Source organism: Oryx dammah, unplaced genomic scaffold (assembly GCF_014754425.2).
Source record: "Oryx dammah isolate SB20612 unplaced genomic scaffold, SCBI_Odam_1.1 HiC_scaffold_28, whole genome shotgun sequence".
In the NCBI taxonomy this organism is placed as follows: Eukaryota; Metazoa; Chordata; class Mammalia; order Artiodactyla; family Bovidae; genus Oryx; species Oryx dammah.
Genome location: NW_024070212.1, coordinates 91,868,623 through 91,890,980, shown reverse-complemented (window position 1 = coordinate 91,890,980; position 22,358 = coordinate 91,868,623). Strand labels below are relative to the sequence as shown.

At 38.1% G+C, this 22,358-nt stretch overlaps 1 protein-coding gene across 3 annotated transcripts in view; it reads left to right on the top strand.

Annotated features, from left to right (window-relative positions):
- ZFYVE9 (zinc finger FYVE-type containing 9) overlaps positions 1–22,358 on the top strand; it is a 182,539-nt gene that overhangs the window by 155,285 nt on the left and 4,896 nt on the right. For all 3 annotated transcript variants that reach the window (XM_040231136.1, XM_040231135.1, XM_040231134.1), the window contains 3 exons: positions 14,611–14,761; positions 16,830–16,910; positions 19,533–19,695. In XM_040231136.1, the coding sequence (XP_040087070.1) occupies positions 14,611–14,761; positions 16,830–16,910; positions 19,533–19,695 (395 nt within the window). The remainder of the gene's footprint in view (positions 1–14,610; positions 14,762–16,829; positions 16,911–19,532; positions 19,696–22,358) is intronic.

Sequence of the window (22,358 nt, the reverse complement as noted above, 5' to 3'; positions counted from 1 at the left end):
AACCCAAATCAAACTTTAAGAAACAAAAATGACAATGAGTTGAAAAATACACTGGATGAGATTAATGGCAGATCAGACACTGCTGGAAAAAATTAATAAACTTAAAAACAGAACCATCCAAGATGAAACACAAAGATAAAAGGCTGGAAAATGAAATGAATGGAATATCATTGAGATGTGAGAAATGGATGGCTTAACTCTGTAATTGAAGTCCCCAAAAGAGTGGAAAAGTGGGTTGACAGAAAAGATATTTGAAGAATCAGTGATGAAAAATTTTGTAAATCACCAACTCGATGGACATGGGTTTGGGTAGACTCCAGGAGTTGGTGATGGACAGGGAGGACTGGCGTGCTGCGATTCATGGGGTCACAAAGAGTCGGACACGACTGAGCGACTGAACTGAACTGATAATCATATAAATTCAAGAAGTTCAGTGAGGGGAGGGAGGTGGGAGAGGGATTCAGGATTGGGAACACGTGTACACCCATGGTGGATTCATGTTGATGTATGGCAAAACCAATACAATATTGTAAAGTAATTAGCCTCCAATTAAAATAAATAAATTTAAATTTTAAAAAAAGTTCAATGAACTCCAGCTGCAGGATGAAAAGTATTACATTAAGGAACATTATAATCATCATCATCAAATTGCTTAACACCAGAGGTAAAGAGAAGAATTTTAAAGGCAACTAGAGAAAAAAAATCCACTTTATATACTGAGCAATGGGTATAAGAATGACTGTAGACTTCTCATTCAAACAGTTCAGTTCCCAAGACAGTGCACAAAATCCTTAAGGTATTAAAAAAAAAAAGATAACCTATCAACCTATAGATTAAAACACCTAAAATAAAATACCCAGGAATAAATTTAACCAAGAATATTAAGATCAGTACTCTTAAAACCATAAAACATTGATGATGAAAACTGAAGATGATTCCAAGGAATAGAAAGATATTCCAGATTTATGGATTAGCAGAATTAATACTGCTAAAATCCATACTACCAAAAGCAATCTATAGATCTAATGCAATTCTTATCAAAATACCCATGACATTTTTCACAGAACAAGGCATTTATCGGAGAAGGAAATGGCAACCCACTCCAGTGTTCTTGCCTGGAGAATCTCAGGGACGGGGGAGCCTGGTGGGCTGCCATCTATGGGGTCGCACAGAGTCGGACGTGACTGAAGTGACTTAGCAGCAGCAGCAGAAGAAATAATCCTAAATCTTATATGGAATCACAAAAGACCTTGAGATGTCATCCAATCTTGAGGAAAAAAAAAAAAAAAGGACAAAGCTAGAGGTATAATACTTTTTGACTCCAGAGTATAGTATAAGGCTGCAGTCATCAAAATAGAATGGTACTGGCACAGCAAGAGATAAAGATCAATGGAATTAAATAGAGAACTCAGAAATAAACCCACATACTTATGTTCAATTAACCTACAATGAAGTAGGCATGATATTCACCGGAGAAAAGAGTTTCTTCAGTAAATAGTGCTCGGAAAACTGGACAGCTACTCGTAAAAGAATGAAGTTAGAACATTGTCTCACACCATATGTAAAAATAAACTCAAAATGGATTAAAGACCTAAATGTAAGACCTGAGACCATAAAACTCCTGGACGAAAACATAGGCTGAACACTAATTTACAGAAAGTGTAGCAATATTTTCTTAGATCTATCTCCTAAGGCAAAAGAAGTAAAACCAAAAATAAATAAATGGGACCTAGTTAAATATAAGAGGTTTTTTAATAGATAAAACTATCACCAAAATGAAAAAACAACCCCCTTAATAGGAAAAAATATTTGCTAATGATATGACTGATAAGGGGTTAGTATCCAAAATAGATACATGGCTTGCACAACTCAATATTAGAAAAACAACTTGGGGGACTTCCCTGGTGGTCCAGTGGCTAAGACTCCATGCTCCCAATGCGGGGGATCTAGGTTCAATCCCTGGTCAGAGAATTAGGTCCCACATGCCACAAACGAAAGGTCCCACATGCTACAACTAAGACCTGGTACAGCCAAATGAATAAAGTAATTAAAGACTAATAACAAACAACTTGATTAAAAAATGGTCAGAAGAGAATGCTCTGGAAGTCCAGTGGTTAGGACTCAGCACTCTCACTGCCTAGGCCTGGGTTTGATCCCTGGCCAGGGAACTAAGATCCTGCAAGCTGCACGATATAGCGGAAAAAACAAAAGGAAGATATGAATAGATGTTCCAAAGAAAGTATACAAATGGCCAACAGGCACATGAAAAGTTTTTCAACATTTCTAATCATCACAGAAATGCAAATCAAAACCTCAGTGAAGAACCACCTCACACTTGTCAGAATGACTATCATCAAAATGTCTATAAATAACAAGTGTGGCAAAGCTGTGGAGAAAGGAGGATCCTAATACAGAGGGGATTCCTGTTAGGGGGCATTTAAATTGGCACAGCTACTATGGAAAATATTATGGAGGTTCCTCAAAAACTAAATATAGAACTATCATATGATTCAGCAGTTCTACTCTTGGGTATATATTTGAAGAAAAAACAGTAATTTGAAAATGTACATGGACCCAAATGTTGATAGAAGCATAATTTACAATAGGCAAGATATAGAAGCAGCCTAAGTGTCTATCAACAGATGAATGGTATATGTGTGTATATGTATACACACACACGCTTGCACGTGCAATGGAGTGTTACTCAACCATAAAAAAGAATGAGATTCTGCCATTTACAACAAAATGAATGGACCTAGAGGATATGAAGCTTACTGAAATAAGTCAGACAAAGACAAATACTGTAATGTTAGCACTTACTTGTGGAATCTAAAAGAATAAAACAAGTGAACATAACAAAATAGACTCACAGATGGAGAAAATAAGTTAGTGGTGACCAGTGGGGAGAGGGGAATGAAGAGCAGGAAGATATGCATAGGGGAATAAGGAGGTACAAACTACTGTCTATAAAATACATAAGCTAGAAGAGTATATTACACAGCCCAGGGAGGTATAGTTGTTATTTTATAAACTTTAAATGCAGTATAATGTATAAAAATATTGAATCACTGTGTTGTACACCTGAAATTAGTATTGTAAATCACCCATATTTAACTTAAAAATAGTGAAAAGACAAAGTCCCATTATGAGATATGAGAGAAGGGGCTATCATTACAGGCTCTATAAATAGTAACAACACAATAGAGCACACTATGAATGGATTTATACTAATACATGTCCAGCTTGGACAAAATGGACAAATTCTTTGAATGTTGACTTTCATACTTCTATCAAGAAAAAATAGGTAACTTGAATAGCCCTGCATACATTGAAAGAATTGTATTTATTATTATAAACCTTTTTGCAAAGAAAAGCCCAGGTCTAGATATGTTCACTGGTGATTGTTACAAAAGGAAGGACAAAATAACACCAGTTCTATACAAACTCTTAGAAAATAGATGAGGAGGCTTGAATTCCACTAGTATCAAAATCAGAAAAAATTTTTAAGAAATGAAAACCTATATCCCTCATAGTTGGTTGCATAAATACATAACAAGTTTTTAGTATATCCAATTTAATAATCCACAAAAAAATAAGATACTTCATAACAAAATGGGATTTATTCCAAGAATGCTAAATTGGTTTAACATTAAAAAATCAATCTGTAATTCAGCATATTAATAGGATAGAAAGGAAAAGCATATTAAAAGAAAAAAAACTATAGAAATCTCATCTCTCTATATATATATACATATATATATCAGCAATTTAAAATAGAAGTTTTACAATCGAATAAAGAGAATTTATGAAAGACCTAAAATTAATATATCCAATGGTGACTGATTGATTGGTTCTTTAAAATGAGGAACAAGGAGATGATGTCTATTCTTGTTTTTATTAAACATTTCAGTGGATCTTCTAGCCAGTGTAATAAGAGGGGAAAAAAAACAAAATTAGAGGAATACAGTTGGAAAAAAAAATGTCTTTATTCATGGATAACATGATTATCTATGTAGGAAATCTTGGAGTAGTGTGTACATGCTCAGTCATGTTCAACTCCTTGCAGACCCATGGACTGTAGCCCACCAGGCTCCTCTGTTCATGGGATTTCCCAGGCAAGGATACCAGAGTGGATTGCCATTTCCTACTTCAAGGGATCTTCCTGACCAAGAGATCGAACCCCAGTCTCTTGTGTCTTTTGCATTGGCAGGTGGATTCTTTACCACTTCTTCACCTAAGGAGTTTACAAAATAGTACTAGATCTAATCAATCAGTTTATCAGAGTTACAAGATCATTGTGTAAAAATCAATTGTATTTCTGTATACTAACAATCAGAAGTTGGAATTTAAAAACAATACGATAGCATCATAAGTATGATGTATTTAGGGGTGAATTTAACAGATTATCAGCAGTCCCTCTATGCTGAAAATTACAGAACATTGTTAAGAGAAACTGAAGACCCAAATAAATACTATGAGGTATATTATGTTTTTTGAATCAGAAGATGCAATATTGTTAAGATGTCATTTGTCCCCAGATTAATTCATAGCTTCAGTACAATCCCAGTCAACATACCAGCAAGCTGTTTTAAAATAGAAATCGAGACGCTGATTCTAAAATGTATATGAAGTTTCAAGAGACCCAGAATAGCTGAGACAACTTTGAAAAAGAACGTAATTCAAAGACTTACACTACCTGATGGTTAAGGCTTATTTTAAAGATATGTTAATCAGGACAGTATTATTTTAGTATAATATGTATGTCTAGATCAGTAGAACAGAGTTGAGTGATTTCAAGTGCCATTTATAAGGGTATATACACATACCAAAATTTGTCAGATTACATACCTTAAATGTGTACATTTTGTCATTTATGTTAAATACAGCTAAAAAATATCACAAAATCTTTCAGGAAATGTAGTGGACATTCAAACTTTCATCACATCACTGGGGGAATAGAACCAAAGAGGTAGCCTCATGTCAGAGTTTCAAGCAAAAAGGAACAAAATTGTGTTGTTTCTTTACTAAAAACCAGAGAGAAATAATGTTAGTTGTGATATAATACAAGAATCTATAAAACTGTATATCTATGCAATCCCCAACTTGTATAATTTAGGCTGAATGGCCTCTTGAGATTCTTTTTCCCTGAACAGTTCTAAAATAGGAATTTCCGTTTATTTTAGTTCAAAGCTACATATATCCTTCAGAGAATTGTGAAGTTACAAAAGCGTAATTTTAAAGGTTCATTGTAGCACAAGCACGAACAGATGGTCCTAAAATCTGCTGGAGGAATGTTTTATTTTTTGGCCTTCAAGGAATACATTTCTTTTCTCTTAGGGAGGAGGAACTGATAGTCTTCTTCTCAAAAGAATGAAGGGAATTGGTGAAAGGTGCTCTGGAAAATGGGGCAGAGGAAAGAGGTGCTGTTCCATTGACTGTTAGCATAGCTGTTCCTCATGTTAAACATGGAAGACAGTGTTTAACCACAGGTTGAATGAAAATATAAGGATCCCCCAGGAGCCCTAGCTGTTACCTCTCCAGTGACTGCAGGAGCTGAACACTGCATGTTCACAGTAAGATTGTCTTTACCCCTCCTCTCTAATGTCCCTGCATGTCCATTGATAGGGGTGAGTAGTGGCTTCAGAACGCTCTTTCTAGCTAAACCCCTGGCTTTCCCTATCTCCTAGCTCTCACAAGCTTGCTGCTACTTTTAGCATTGAGGCCACCAGCTCTAATCTCATTGTGTTCAAGTACTGTAAGAAACCCTGGTCTCCCTCCTTATCCTTCATCTCCCCAAATTTAATTTCTATCTCTGTACTTCCACCTTTCTGACCCCATTTTTCACTCATCTTGAAACTCAAAGGCTCAGTCCCTGTAAGTTTTATTTGTCTCTGTCCACTTCCTTGTTGATGTAGCCAGTCCCTTAAATACAGTCTCCTAATGTCATCCAGATATCTTCCTTCAACCTGACTCTTCCTTGTTTTATAAACTTGAGTGTCTTTTTAAAAAATTAATTAATTTGATTATTTATTTATTTTGTTTGCCATGCCATATGGCTTGCAGGAAGGAGGATTTCAGTTCCCTGACCAGGGATTGAACCTGTGCCATGGCAGCGAAAGCCTGGAATCCTAACTACCAGGCCGCCAGAGAAGCCCTCTACTTGAGTTTCTTATTCCTTACTTGACATCTCTAGTTTTTTTAGGCATCTTAAGCTTAGCATGTTCAATTTTGAACTCCTGATCTTCCCTCGGAATTTCCTCTTGCAGTCTTCCCTAAATTAACGGCAGTGCCATCCTTCCATTTACCAGGCCCAAAGCTTTGGAGTTGTCTTTAAGTCTTCTTTCACATCCTGAGTTGAGCCTGTTGTTCTGTGTTCTGCTGGCTCTACCTATCTGGAACCCAGCCACCTCTCAACCCTTGGGCCAGTCTTGGTCTGAGGTAATCTTGGATTTGTGCGGTAGTCTCCTAACTGGTCTTTGTTGGCAGCCTTTCCCCCATCCATTTATTCTCAACACAGCAGCCCAAGTGATCCTGTTGAAACTAAGTAAAATCATGTCACTTTTCTGCTCAAAATTCTCCAAAGATCTTTCATCCCAGTCAGAACGATACCTGACGTCTTCTGTACCCTCTGTTCTCCTTAACCCACTCCCTGTTTACCTTTCTTCCTACACCTCTCCCTTTTCAGTCACACTGTCCTTAATGAATGTTCCTTGAAATGTCTGGCTTGCTAAAATGCTGCAGCTACATAGCCACTGAACCAGCTGTTCTAAGTGCCTATAGGGCTCTTTCTTGGATAGTCCCATGGCTTTTCCTTCTCTTTTCAGTAAGAACTCTCCCAAGTATCCAGTATTAAGTGGCATTTGCCAGTACTCCTAGTCATCCTGCATGCCTTATTTTTCTATATAGCACTTATCACTGTCTAACATTTGATGTATTTTACTTTTCCCCCCTCCCCCTCTGCACACAAGAATATGAGTTCTGTGGGGTAAGATTGTTCAGCATTGAATAAACCGAGTACTAACACAAAGCCTGGTACACATTAGATGCTCATTTGCTACACAAATGAGTGAAGGTTCATGGTTCATGATATGTAGACCCATAGGCCTGGAAGGTGGATGCTAGCTTCTCCACACAAGGGAACCGCAGCTAATTAGAAGGACAAATATTTGTATCTTCCCTGCAGCCATGAAATTAAAAGACGCCCTCTCCTTGGAAGGAAAGTTATGACCAACCTAGACAGTATATTAAAAAGCAGAGATATTACTTTGTCATCTAAGGTCCATCTAGTCAAGGCTGTGGTTTTTCCAGTAGTCATGTATGGATGTGAGAGTTGGACTGTGAAGAAAGCTGAGCGCTGAAGAATTGATGCTTTTGAACTGTGGTGTTGGAGAAGACTCTTGAGAGTCCCTTGGACTGCAAGGAGATCCAACCAGTCCATTCTGAAGGAGATCAGTCCCGGATGTTCATTGGAAGGACTGATGTTGAGGCTGAAACTCCAATATTTTGGCCACCTGATGTGAAGAGCTGACTCATTTGAAAAGACCCTGATGTTGGGAAAGATTGAAGGCAGAAGGAGAAGGGGATGACGGAGGATGAGATGGCTGGATGGCATCACTGACTCAATGGACATGAGTTTGGGTAAACTCCGGGAGTTGGTGATTGGCAGGGAGGCCTCGCGTGCTGTAGTTCATGGGGTCGCAAAGAGTCGGACATGACTGAGCGACTGAACTGAACTGGGTGACTAAAGATGTTAAGCATCTTTTCAAGTGCTTGTTGGCCATTTGTGTATCTTCTCTGGAGAAATGTCCAGAGCTGGATGTGGATGATGCCATATAAGAAATACAAAAAATGTGCTATGGCAGTTCAAAAAAGGGAGTGGTCACATTAGTTCTGATGGGAAATTAAAGAAGGCTACTGGTAGGAACTGGTGTTTTTACTAAGTCTTGACTTGGGATCAGTTTTTTTCAGCTGCTTGGATATGGGAGAAGAATATTTTTAATCTGCTCGGTGTAAGCAAAATTAGAAATCACCTTAGCCTAATGATTTGGAAGAAAAGGGAGGGTGGTGGTGGTGGTATAGTTGCTAAGTCGTATCTGACTGTTGTGATTCCATGGACTGTAGCCTGCCAGGCTCCTCTGTCCACGGGATTCTCCAGGCAAGAATACTGGAGTGGGTTGCCATTTACTTCTCCAGGGGATCTTCCCAGCCCAGGAATTGAACCCAGGTCTCCTGCATTGCACGTGGATTCTTAACCAACTGAGCTACAAAGGAAGCCCAAAGGGAGGGTAAATAACAACATATACTACAGCTCAGAGATGGGAAATGGTAACAGATCAGGAGATAGTCCTGCTTGCAAGGATACAGTAGGAAGCGAGGTAAAGCAGGAAAGCTAGTTTGGAGTTAGAGCATAGGACACTTATGATCTGAGTGGAGGACAAGGTGGGGAAAATGTGATCAGAGCTGTGCCTGTGGTAAATATGGAAACATTCAGTCGATCTAGGAAAGAAAAGAAAATTTTTATTTGAGCCAAATTGAGGATTATAGCCTGGAAAAGCATCTCAGAAAGCTCTGAGAACTGTTAACACCCTTTAGAAATCAATGCACAGTTATAAGTTTTTTGAGACAGAGTGCTATACATTACATGATATATTATTAACAGTTGACACAATCCAGATCTGCTAGAAATGACCCCCTTACAAGATCCAGAGGAAATGTTATCTTTTAAGTGGTCTTGTTGGTGCTTGGAGAATGTTGCTTTCCTGGTTGAGCAGGTATTTCTGCCAATGGGGAGGCCTGATGGATGCACAATGCAGCAGATACCCAATGCACAGTGGAAGGGAGAGAGAAGGCCAAAAAGCAGAGAAAATTTTTTTATATTTAAATTTTTTCTTATCTTACCATTAAATATGAATTTTATTTCACATGTAGAATGAATCAGTGCTGCTAGAGATTGACTGTAGGTAAAACAGTTATAAAGTTGTTAAATGTCCAGAAAAGAGGTAATTGGTCTTGAATTACAGTAACAATAGTAATAGATCAACAGATATTACAGAATTTGAATTGACAGAGCAGAGAAATGGCTCAACTAAAGTGGAAAACCAATTATTTATATCATTGTATGACAAGTGTAAGTTTACTTTATATTCAGTAAGATCCTTTGAATATTTGGGAAATTCTCTCTTTGGTATAAATGAACATGGTTTTAAGAAAACAAACCAACCAACCCATGTTCATTCATTTCTAAAGAAATACGAAGTTTTAAGAAAATCTCATTAGCTTTGAAATTGATATCCAGGAAAATGATTTTGTTAGAAGCTAGCTAATTTATTCAGAATATCCAAATTGAAAACATTTTATATTTTTTGATGAGGCCATTTGGCTTGTGGAATCTCTGATTCCCTGACCAGGGACTGAACCCGGACCCAGCAGTGAAAGCACTGAGTCCTAACTACTGGATCACCAGGAAATTCTTGAAAATATTTTTAATCTGCTCAGTGTAAGCAAAATTAGAAATCACCTTAGCCTAATGATTTGGAAGAAATGGCAGATATAATATTTTTTATAATTGTTGTATATGATTGTATCCATTTCTTTCATGTGATATAAATGTAAATTGTAATTGAAAACCTAAATTAGTCTGTCTACTGACTTCTCCAAGAAGGAATCTTTTGACTTACCTTATTTGCAAAAACTTAAAGTATTTTTTGGAAAATCCTGATAGAAGTAGTTTGTTTTATTGGGTTGATAAAAGTTAGTGTGAGAGGAATTTTTAATTATTGTTTGGATGCCTCTGGCAATACAGCTATATATTAAAATATTAACTTTGCAAGAGTTATAAACATAACAAAGTCAAACCAGAAGATGATGATATCTTGGCATTGTATTGGTGCAGTACCTAGAAATAAATTTACCAAGGATATAAAAGACTTGAAACCTTAAAACTATAAAATTTGTTGAAAGAACTTGAAGAGACCTAAAACATGGGATGACATCTCATGTTCATGTATTGGAAGATTGAAAATTGTTAACCTGTTAATACTGTTCACAGTGATCTACAGATCCAGCACAAGCCCTATCAGAATTCCAATGGGGGGCTTCCCTCGTGGTCCACTGGATAAGAATCCACCTGCCAGTGCAGGGGAGACAGGTTCAGTCCCTGACCTGGGAGGATTCCACATACATAGCACAGAGCAAGTTAGCCCCTCAGCCATAACTATGGAGCCTGCAGAGCCTGAGCTTACGAGCCCATGAGCCACAACTAACGAGCCCTCCTGCTGCGATTGCTGAAGCCTGTGAGCCTAGAGCCTGTGCTCCACAACAAGAGAAGCCACTGAAATGAGAAGCCTATGCACCGCAATGAAGAGTAGCCCCCGCTCACAACAACCAGAGAAAGCCCTGGACAGAGCCGCGAAGACCCAGTGCAACCAAAATAAATAAATAAATAAAATTTTTTCTTTAAATTCTAATGGCCTTTTATAGAACTGGAAAGCCAATACTCAAGTTTATTTGAAATTGCAAGGGACTCTGAAGCCAAAATTTTATAAAAGAACAAAATTGGAAACTTCAAACTTCTCAGTTTAAAAACTTACTTCAAGGCTACAGTAATCAAAAGTGTGGTATTGGCATGAAATAGAATTAAGGTCCCAGAAATAAATTCATACATTTAATGGCCAGTTGATTTTGACAAGGGTGCCAAGACTATTTAATGGTGAAAGAATAGTCTTTAACAAATGGTACTGGGACAACTGGATATCCACATGTAAAAAGAATTAAGTTGTCCCTTTACTTCAAATCATAAAGTTTAACTCAAAATAGATCAATGACCTGAATATAAGAGCTAAATTCATATAGCTGTTACAGAAAAACATGAGGGTAAGTTTTCATCACCTTTGATTTAGCAGTGGGTTTTTAGATATGCATAAACAACAAAAGAAAAAATACATAAATTGGAGTTAAGAAAAAGTAAAACCTTTTGTGCATCCGAGAATAACAGGAAAGTTGAAAGATAGCAATACAATGGGAGAAAATATTTACAGTCCATTTATCTGATATAAGGATCTGTTCTCTAGGTGTAGAATAAAGAAATCTTACAATTCAACAACAAAAGACACACAGTCCAATTTAAAAATGAGCAAAAGACATGAAGAGACATTTCTCCAGAGAAGATACATAAATGGCCAACAAGCACTTGAAAAGATGCTTAACATCTTTAGTCACTCAGTTCTGTTCAGTCGCTCAGTTGTATCGCACTCTGCGACCCCATGAACCACAGCACGCCAGTACTCCCTGTCCATCCCCACCTCCTGGAGTTTACCCAAACTCAGGTCATTGATGCCATCCAACCATCTCATCCTCCGTCATCCCCTTCCCCTCCTGCCTTCAATCTTTCCCAGCATCAGGATCTTTTCAAATGAGTCAGTTCTTCATGTCAGGTGGCCAGAGTATTGGAGTTTCAGCTTCAAATTCAGTCCTTCCAATGAGCACCCAGGACTGATCTCCTTTAGAATGGACTGGTTGGATCTCCTTGCAGTCCAAGGGACTCTCAAGAGTCTTCTCCAACACCACAGTTCAGAAGCATCAATTCTTCAGCGCTCAGCTTTCTTTATAGTCCAACTCTCACATCCATACATGACTACTAGAAAAACCACAGCCTTGACTAGATGGACCTTAGTTGACAAAGTAATGTCTCTGCTTTTTAATATGCTGTCTAAGTTGGTCATAACTTTCCTTCCAAGGAGTAAGTGTCTTTTAATTTCATGGCTGCAATCACCATCTGCAGTGATTTTGGAGCCCCCCAAAATAAAGTCTGACACTGTTTCCCCATCTATTTCCCATGAAGTGTTGGGACCAGATTCCATGATCTTTGTTTTCTGAATGTTGAGCTTTAAGCCAACTTTTTCACTCTCCTCTCTCACTTTCATCAAGAGGCTTTTTAGTTCTTCTTCACTTTCTGCCATAAGAGTGGTGTCATCTGCATATCTGAGGTTATTGATATTTCTCCCAGCAATCTTGATTCCAGCTTTGCCTCTTCCAGCCCAGCGTTTCTCATGATGTACTCTGCATAGAAGTTAAATAAGCAGGGGGACAATATACAGCCTTGATGTACTCCTTTTCCTATTTGGAACTAGTCTGTTGTTCCATGTCTAGTTCTAACTGTTGCTTCCTGACCTGCATACAGGTTTCTCAAGATGCAGGTCAGGTCTGGTATTCCCACCTCTTTCAGAATTTTCCACAGTTTATTGTGATCCACATAGTCAAAGGCTTTGGCATAGTCAATAAAGCAGAAATAGATTTTTTTTTCTGGAACTCTCTTGTTTTTTTGATGATCCAGCAGATTTTGGCAATTTGATCTCTGGTTCCTCTGCCTTTTCTAAAACCAGCTTGAACATCTGGAAAGTCACAGTTCACGTACTGCTGAAGCCAAGCTTGGAGAATTTGGAGCATTACTTTACTAGCGTGTGAGATGAGTGTCATTGTGCGGCAGTTTGAGCGTTCTTTGGCATTGCGTTTCTTTGGGATTGGAATGAAAACGGACCTTTTCCAGTCTTGTGGCCACTGCTGAGTTTTCCAAATGTGCTGACATATTGAGTGCAGCACTTTCACGGCATCATCTCTTAGGATTTGAAATAGCTCAACTAGAATTCCATTACCTCCATTAGTTTTGACATAGTGATGCTTCCTAAGGCCCACTTGACTTCCCATTCCAGGATGTCTGGCTCTAGGTGAGTGATCACACCATCGTGATTATCTGGGTCGTGAAGATCTTTTTTGTATAGTTCTTCTGTGTATTCTTGCCACCTCTTCTGCTTCTGTTAGGCCCATACTATTTCTGTGCTTTATTGAGCCCATCTTTGCATGAAATATTCCCTTGGTATCTCTAATTTTCTTGAAGGGATCTCTAGTCTTACCCATTCTATTTTTTTCCTCTAGTTACTAGGGAAATGCAAATCAAAACCACAATGCGGTACTCCTTTATGCCTGCTAGGATGACTGTAAAGAACAGCAACAACAATGGAAAATAACAAGTGTTAATAAGGTTGCAAGAAGATTGAAAACCTACATTGCTGGTAGAAGTTTTAAATGGTTCATTCACTATGAAAAACATTTTGGCTGCTCCTCAAAAAGTTAAACATAGAATTACCGTATGACCCTGTAATTCCACCCCTAGTATATATTCCAAAGTATTGAAAACAAGTACTCATAACAAGTATATGTACATACATTTTCATAGTAGCACTATTCACAATAGCCAAAAGGTGGACATAGCCAAAACATTCATGGATGGTTAAACAAATTGTGGTGTATATGCACAGTGAAATATTTTTCAGCCATAAAAGAGAATGAAGTACTGATATATGATATACTGATATGTCATATATGTATATATCATACATATATCAGAATGAAGTACTGATATATTCACACCATGGGTGGCTCTTAAAACATGCTAAATTAAAGAAGCCAGACACAGTAGTCACATATTCTGTGTTTCCATTTTTATGAAATATCCAGAATGCAGACAAAATATAGATTCATGTTGGAGGGGGGAATGAGAAGAAACCAGTTAATTAGTAAGGGAGTTTAGTGTGAATGAATGATGGAAGTTTTGGGGAACTAGATAAGAATGGTGGTTGAAGAACACTGTCTGAATGCCACTGAGCTGTTCATTTTAAAATGGTTAATTTTATGTCATGAGAATTTCATTTCAATACTTTTTTTTGAGTATAGCAGTACAGGAATATAAAAGGTATCAGAACACTCATCTGCTGTTTTTCACACTGCAATTTATAATGTTACAAGGAGGGGAGTAAAATAAAATAAAAGTTTTAAACTAGAGTTTCAAAAGATCAAAGCCATTTAAAAAGATTGAATTAGAAAGTTTAACAAATGATAAGGATAAATGTGAAGAAAAAAATAAGAATAAAAGGAAACAAATAAGTTATCATTGACCTATTTCAACCAGAAGCTAGATTTTAGCATTAAGATGATATAAGCTCAGATTTATTGACTAGATACAAATTGGTGGCCGATGAGCTTTTCCATGTGAGGTTTAGAATTATCACCTTAAAATCTCTTGATAAGAATAAAGCAAAATATTAGTTATTTCATTGAAGATATCAAACATAAATTAGTAAAACTAAGAAATAATGGAATTCATATATTTATAGAGGAAAGCACTCCTTTGGATGAGGAAAAAGAAGACATACACTTAAATATAGAATATTCTTTTGACTTAGAATTTCAGTGTATGTATACTCTCAGAGAGTCTGTTGGATAGAAGAAACTACTGTAATTAGGTAAACTGATTTTAGTTACTTGAGTTCAGGGCAGGAGTAAAAAAGACAAAATGGATGCAAAACGTGTCATGTGCTTGGGTTATAACACAGATCACCTGTAAATTATAGAGAGAGTTTTTGTGTATGTTGAACTTTTACTGATGGTGACTGATTTTTCACTTTGTCTTCATTCTTTAGTAGCTCCTTTGTCAGTTTAATAAATAATATTCTCTTTTGTCTTTGAGAAGGTGAAGGAGCTGCGCTGTGTCAGGCACACCAAAAAGTGCCCATTCTTGGCAGAATTAAGAAAGATAGCCCTCTTTTTTGATTGCAGATGATAAAAGCCATGAACAAGTCCAATGAGCACGTCCTGGCAGGAGGTGCCTGTTTCAATGAGAAGGCAGACTCCCATCTCGTGTGTGTACAGAATGATGATGGCAACTATCAGACCCAGGCTATCAGTATTCATAATCAGCCCAGAAAGGGTGAGTGTTGGAGCTGACTGAGGTCATGGAATGGAAGATTGATTGTACTGTAACTGGAGAGTGGATATCTCAACCCCGTAAACACTCACTGTCAGAATAGGTGAAAACAATTGATTATATTAACCTTTCGAAGCTTGTTCTGCAAGAATATGTTGACTACTCAGACTTAGAGGTGCAAATGGAATCTCTGTTATTGAGGGGAGCATCTTGAAAATACCGCCTCAGGACACTAACCAGGCCAGCATAGGTATCTGATGCATTGGCCCCATAGTGAGAATATGTTTACGTAGATTTAGCGCTTTTTGAATGATCATACCCAAAGAGTGTTAATTAACAGATTGACAGGATTCTGAAGGAAGCCTTCCAGGTTCAGTGGTACTCAGAATGTGGTCTCATCACTTAGGAGATTGTTAAAAATGAAGATTGCATCCCAGATCTGCTAAATCAGAGTTTGCATTTTAACACAATTGCTGTGTGATTCAAATACACGTTAGAATTTAAGAAGCGCTGCTCAACATGACATTTCCTAAAATGTCTTACCAGTATCTATAGTTTTTAAAATATTCACATAAATAAAGTTTTTGCTTATTATTTTAGACTGAGAAACCTTGTATTAAGTAAGTTTAAGCAGATTTCTTTACTGCAGGACTTTTCAGAGCCTTTAGCATTTTTTTTTAAAAGGAGGATAGTGCCTAGACCTTCCCAAATTTATTTGACCATAAATCTTTTTCCTCTCAGAATATCTCCTAAAACTAGATTTCTTTAGTATGCTTCATTAGGCACTTCTCTAGTAGACATACTACTTCTGTCTTTAAGGTATATTTTTAAAATCAGTTGTTTAGTAAAGGCATAAAAGGTACTGAGCACATGTATATTCAAATATAATATCTAAAATAGGTAGGTGACAAGTCTACTATGCTCTCTATTAGTCAAATCATATCTATAATATTTTAATAAGTTCTGGGTATCATTAATGTAGTTGGTGATATCCACTGATAAAACTAGAAGGTCTTCAAAGGATGATTCAAGGCCTGTGAGAAGTTTGAAAACTAGGTTACAGGAAGATCTCTTGAATAAAATATAAATGTTTAACCTAGAAAAGTATAGATTGAAAAAGGGTGAAAAATAGGTATCTCTATTTTTAAGATTCTCTATTATATAGAAATAATATTTAACTTACTCTCTATAGCTACAAAAGACCAAAACCAGCACCAGTGGGTGAAAGCTACAAGGATCTAGATTTGGGCTCTGTTTGAGAGCACACTCTGTAACACTGAGAGCTATCCAGAAATAGAAATGGTTGCCTTGTGCTATTGTGGGCTTCCTGTCACTAGGAGTCTTTGACAAAGGCTGGATGACCTACCCATTAGAGATGCTCTAGGGCCAGTGGGTAGGAAGTTGGAATATCTTAGTCTAATGTAAGATGTGGAGAAATAAAACAGTGTAGTGCAGTTTTATAAAGCAAAATGTAATTAAATATCCTTTCTTTTATGAAGAGGTGTTCATCTTTTAAATAGGTGTTTGTTTTTCTAAAAGCTCCACTTTGTAAATAAGATAGTTGGCAATCATATCTCCATATTCAAAATATATTTTCTCTTAAAAAAAGCAATGAATTAGATCTGGGGTCAGGAAACTTTTTCTGTGAATGGCTATATGATAAATATTTTAGGCTTTGCAAACCTGTGGTCTTTGTTGCCAGCACTTTGGCATCATACTTCAAAAACTGCCATAGACAATATATAAATGAATGAATATGGTTGTGTTCCAATAAAATTTTATTTACAAAAACAAGCTGCAGACCAAACCTTAGTCTCGACTAGTAAGATTTCCTTGCTTCTTGACTGAAGGAAGCTCAAAACAAAATGGGAGAGTGTATCTTAAAACCTCATTCTCTAAGCTCTCATTAGTATATGAGTTATTGGTTATTTGTATCTGGTAGTGTATAGAGTAAGTGTTTTTTATTTCTGTATGATGGTTTGAGTTCCCAACTACCAAATATTTCATTATTATTTTCAGTCCCTCCATCTCAAAGTCTTTCTTCACTAACCTATTTCTATTGCTATTTTAGTGACTGGTGCCAGTTTCTTTGTGTTCAGTGGCGCTCTGAAATCCTCTTCAGGATATCTTGCCAAGTCCAGTATTGTGGAAGGTAAAGAATGGGTTATTTACTGCATGTACATAGTTCAGTCTTAATTATACAACTGAAAAACAAGGGACATTAAAGGAAAACTTGACACTTTTGCCATAGACTTCTGACTCCACAGAAGTTATTTATTCAGTAGCATCTCGCTGTACAGCTAATTAAGACTGTCATAAAGGTGCTTAACTCTCCAAAGAAGGGAGTAAGTGGTAGAGATGCCATGGGACACCAACATAAAGAGATGGCTTTTCAGAGCTCTGGAATAAGGTATCCAAGGGGACATAGTCTGAGTTCAGATACAACACTGGGTGCAAATCTGTAAATAAGTAGATGAAGTTCAGCCCCATTTATAAGTTTATTTTATTGAAAGTGAAAGTGAAGTCGCTCAGTCGTGTCCGACTCTTTGTGACCCCATGGACTGCCGCCTGCCAGGCTCCTCTGTCCATGGGATTTTCCAGGCAGCGATACTGGAGTGGGCTGCCATTTCCTTCTCCAGGGGATCTTCCCAACCCAGGGATCAAACCCAGGTCTCCCGCATTGTAGGCAGATGCTTTTTACTGTCTGAGCCTAGTTGATTTACAATGTTATGTTAATTTCTACTGTATAGCAGTGTAATTCAGTTTTATATATATATATATATACACACACACACATTCTTTTTCATATTCTTTTCCATTATGATTTATCACTGGATATTTTCTTCCTCAACTATTCTTCACTGTATTTTGATCTAGTTACTCTTGTTGTGTAACAAATTAACCAGAATTTAATGGCTTAAAGCAACTATTTATCACCCTCACTTATTGCGCTGGGTCTGCCCTTGACAAGGCAATGCAGGGATGGCTTGATCTTGCTCAGTGATGTCTGGGGCCTCAGTTGGGATGACTTGAAGGTTGGTGATTACTTGATGGCCAGGAGCTAGAATTATCTGAAAGTTTGTTGACTGACATGTCTGAGGCCGGTCTTGGGATGATTTAAAGGCTAGGAAAGATGACTGGAGCCCTTAATAATGGACTGTTTAGCATGCGTCCTTGGGCTAGTTGGACTTCTTATATGGTGGCTTAGAACTCCAACCACAAGTATTCCAGCACAAGGCCAAAGCCGCACTGGTTTTATGACCAAGCCTTGAAAATCACACAATTATCCTTTGGTGGTGGAAGTGGTCATTAGTCTGCTGGGGGGAGAGGAGTTAGACTCCATTTCTTAATGGGGAAAAGGAAAAGGTAGCATTGTAGAAAAGCATGTGAGACAGGAGATGCTATGATTATCTTTGGAAAGTACAATCTGCATACAGAATGACAGATTTTCATTTCCACTGTGGCTCACTCCAGTGCCCTAAGATCAGTTCTTCTGAGGGTGGATCCCTTTGTGTTAATTGAAATACATAGATAAACTTAACGTGTGTTAACAGAGATTGACTTTGATCTCCTTTATTGCCAAACTCAGTAAAACAGCAAGTGAAGAGCAAAGTATGCTAATATTTCGCAACTTAATTTCACAACTCAAAGCAGAAATATTCTATTAAGAAATCTAGGAGTTAGTCATTCTACTTCCTCATCAAGAAATCTAGGCGTTAAATGGCTGATTAATGCCTTTCTAATCAAATATTGACTACCTTTAAAATGTGTCTTTACAAGATGCTTAAAAAGCACCCCTTAAATGTCAAAATGATAAACTGAACTGAAAGAAATCCTTACAAATGCAAAGCGATGTATTTAAAAAGTTGCATTTATGTTTTTGGACTGGGATTTCTTAGGGCTTACATTTCACCATGTGTGTCAGCACAGCAATTAGCTACCTATTTATGAAAATTTTACTGATGCTCTTTAGAAATTATTTCAGTTGACAAAATGATGTGTCAAAGAAGCAGGATAATTGCTCAGCATGTGACAGCTTACTCCCTCAATTTCAGTATTTTCCTTTAACTTAGGTGATAGCCCCCAAATAGTTATCATCTGTTGGCTCATGGTAGCCCATATAAAACATACATGGTAGATTTGCCTTATTGCCAGTCAATAAATGGAATTACTCCCCAGTTCGCTGCTGCTGCTAAGTCACTTCAGTCGTGTCCGACTCTGTGCGACCCCATAGACGGCAGCCCACCAGGCTCCCCCGTCCTGGGGATTCTCCAGGCAAGAATACTGGAGTGGGTTGCCATTTCCTTCTCCACCCCAGTTCACTACTGTTGTTTATTCAGTGATTTATTTAACAAGCACTGGCACTCACTGTATGCAGTCATAGTAAGGTGAGTGATACAAACAAATGAATATGATTAGAGCATGACGCAACAGTGGAACCACAAACAAAATGCTCTGTGTGTCCAAAAGAGGGATGTGACCATGTGGAAGTTTTCCTTTTGAGCAGTCTCAGGACAAACTTAGTTGTGCCTGAAGTGAAATCAACAGGCAGGTCTTTTAAGCAGGATCCATCTTGGCATTTGCTCCTCGTAACACTTTGAGTAAGAGGTTGAGCTCAAAGGACAAAACCTCTTTGTATCTGTCAGCTTTAGAGAACAGAAGTTTCACGTTTAATCCTAGAGGGATTTGCTAGATGCCAGGTACAGAGCTTCATCTGCCCCTCTCCCTGGCTGTGCACTGTTTCCATCTGTATTGTCTTGGTGCTGATTCTCAGATGGCGTTATGGTCCAGATCACTGCAGAGAACATGGATGGCCTGAGGCAGGCGCTGCGGGAGATGAAGGACTTCACCATCACCTGTGGCAAGGCAGAGGCCGAGGACCCCCAGGAGCACATCCACATCCAGTGGGTGGACGACGACAAGGACGTCAACAAGGGGTAAATGCAGCAGACTTCCCCTCAGTGGCGTTTCGTTATGGGCTGGCCTCTGGGTTTTGTCTAGACTGGCATTTTATTACTCTCCTGAAACCCCTGCTTAAGAGAAAGGACTGCTTTGTATTATAACATGGACTTTTAAATTTCTGGTTTCTTGGCTTAATTTCTGAAGGAGTTTCTATGCATATTTTTGAAGGGAAGGGGAAGAAAGGAGCTGATGAAAGACAATAGTCCCTCTAAACTTATTGAGATAATAGTAAAACCTAAGCCTTTTTGGTTTACAAAACACTTTTGCTAATATTGTTTCATTTGATATAATAACTACAGATGAGTAAATAAACACCAAAAGGATAAATGACTCCACAAAGCTTGGAAGTGGCTGGGCTAGGACTTAAAGCCACCTCCTTGGCCTTCAAATCCTATGTTCATCTCTAGAATATGGCAGCTATGTTCTGATGGTTCAAGCCAAAACCTTGGAGCCATCTTTGGCATGTCGCCTCACACCCTACGCCTTGATCCAGCAGTAGAGCCCGTTAGCCGTCTTTTTAAGCATGTCCAGACCGGTACTGCTACGCACTGCCCCTCCTGCCGTCGTCGGGTCCGCGTCATCGCAGTAGGCTTCTGATTTGTTTCCTTGTTTCTAGCCTTGGCCTCCTCCCGCCTCCTCGCCTAGTCAGTTTCCAGTACAGCAGCCAGAGCAACGTCATGTCTTGCTCAAAACTCACCACTGACTTTCAGGGTCGTGCAGGGTAAAAGCCAAAGTCTGTTAAAACTTACAAGCCGTACACAATCCCCTGCCCACTCTCTTTATTTCTCAGAAACAGTATCTGGTTTCTTGTGTGAATATATCAGCCTTCTTCTGCCCTCAGACCTTTGTACCTTCACTTTCTCAACAAAGGCTTCCCTGGCCAACCTACTACATTGTAAGCCTCTCATACACATTTCTTCCCTTCTCCACCAAATACTTCATACTCCCCTTCCCTGCATTATATTTAAGGGTACCTGTGACTCACTAACATATATTTTTACTCATTTATTTTATTATATTGGCCCTGGAATGTAGGATCCATGAGGGCAGAAATTTTTGCTGATTTGTTTACTGCTGTGCCATCAGCACCTAAAACACTGTATGGCACCTAGTAGGTTCTTTAAAAAACTGATTAATTGAATAAATATGTCAAACTTCATTGTATTAAGCTTTCTTCCATTCATCCTTCAGGCAATAATTCTATACATGGGCTTCGGAAAAGATAAAAATGAATTCATGGTCCTTGGTGACAGGTGACTCAGTCTAGTTTTGAAGATAGTTATAATAAGGGTACCAAAGTATGGAAGATGCTCATAGAAAACTCTATAGGAGACAATAAAGATAAAAGAGAAATGAGGAACTCAGTAGAGGCGGTAGGGCAGGATTCAGGAATGACTTCCTAGAGGAATGGCTGCCTCTGGAGCTGAGTCTGGTAAGATGGTAGACATCTGCCGCCCAGCTGTGGCAGAGTGGGCCTGCCAGTATGAGGGAACGGCAGGAGTGAAGGCAGATAGAATGTGTTTCCAGCATGGCATACCAGATATTTTTAAAAGAATGTTTTAAAACTTTTGTTATTGAACAAACAGAAGCAATTTCTAAATCAATGAGTATGTAGGTCTACTTTATAAATAACACTTTGTCTTCTCATACTTCCTGGAAAATTTAATTTCAAAATCAATTTGTGTTTAATTCTCATATTATAGTCAGTTGTTAGGTTGATGGTGTGAACTGATAGGACAAGCATCTATATTATCACAACAAATTCTATAGTTATTAGGACAAAAAACTGGTAATCTGACAATCTGATGCCATATGGTATTGGTAGCTAACAACAGGTAGGTTGTCCCTTCCTTCAACAGTGGCAGCATCTTGGAAAAAAGAACAAGAACTCATCAGGGAAAACTCTCAAACCTAGGAGTTCAGTGTATAGTGTGTAGACAGAATGTTTTCTAGCTTGTTCCACAATGTCAGGGTATCCTTTCTCAAGAGAGTTCTTATCAACTAAGGCTGCTCTAGTTTTTATACTGTCTGATGAGTTAGAAATGAAACTTAACAGTGTTTAAATAATTTTAATTCAGTCAAATGTAGCATGTCCCTGATAGTCAACTTTAGGCTAAATTTGATCTTTCATACATAGAGATTCAAAAACAAAAACAGGTTTGAAAGTTGTTAGGAAAAGTTCACAACAATTACTTTGACTCCTCATCAGAATGAGTGTGTACATCCACATATTTATACTTGGTATATTTTGGAGGACATGACCATCAGATGTGGGCTTTCAATTCAGGAGCGTAGGAGTGCTGTGCAGCACTGAAGGGAACTTGTTTCAATAGATAATGTAGATGCACGTTCATCAGTTCATACCAGCACTGTCATAATTAACTTACTTGGTCAAGTAATTCCTTTAGTCTGTAAACACTAAATTCCTACGTCTGTAAACACTAAATTCCTACGTTTCCACATGGAAATGAGTATATCATGTACCTTCCCCTTCGGAAGTTTGTGAGGCAGATACACAAACATGGAGAGTATGATGTGATGGGTGTGGTGGTGGAACAGGGGAGAGCAGGGCTGGGTGCGGGTCTGTGCAGTCACTGGAGGAACACAAGAGGAAGAGAGCAGACTTGGAAACAGTTTC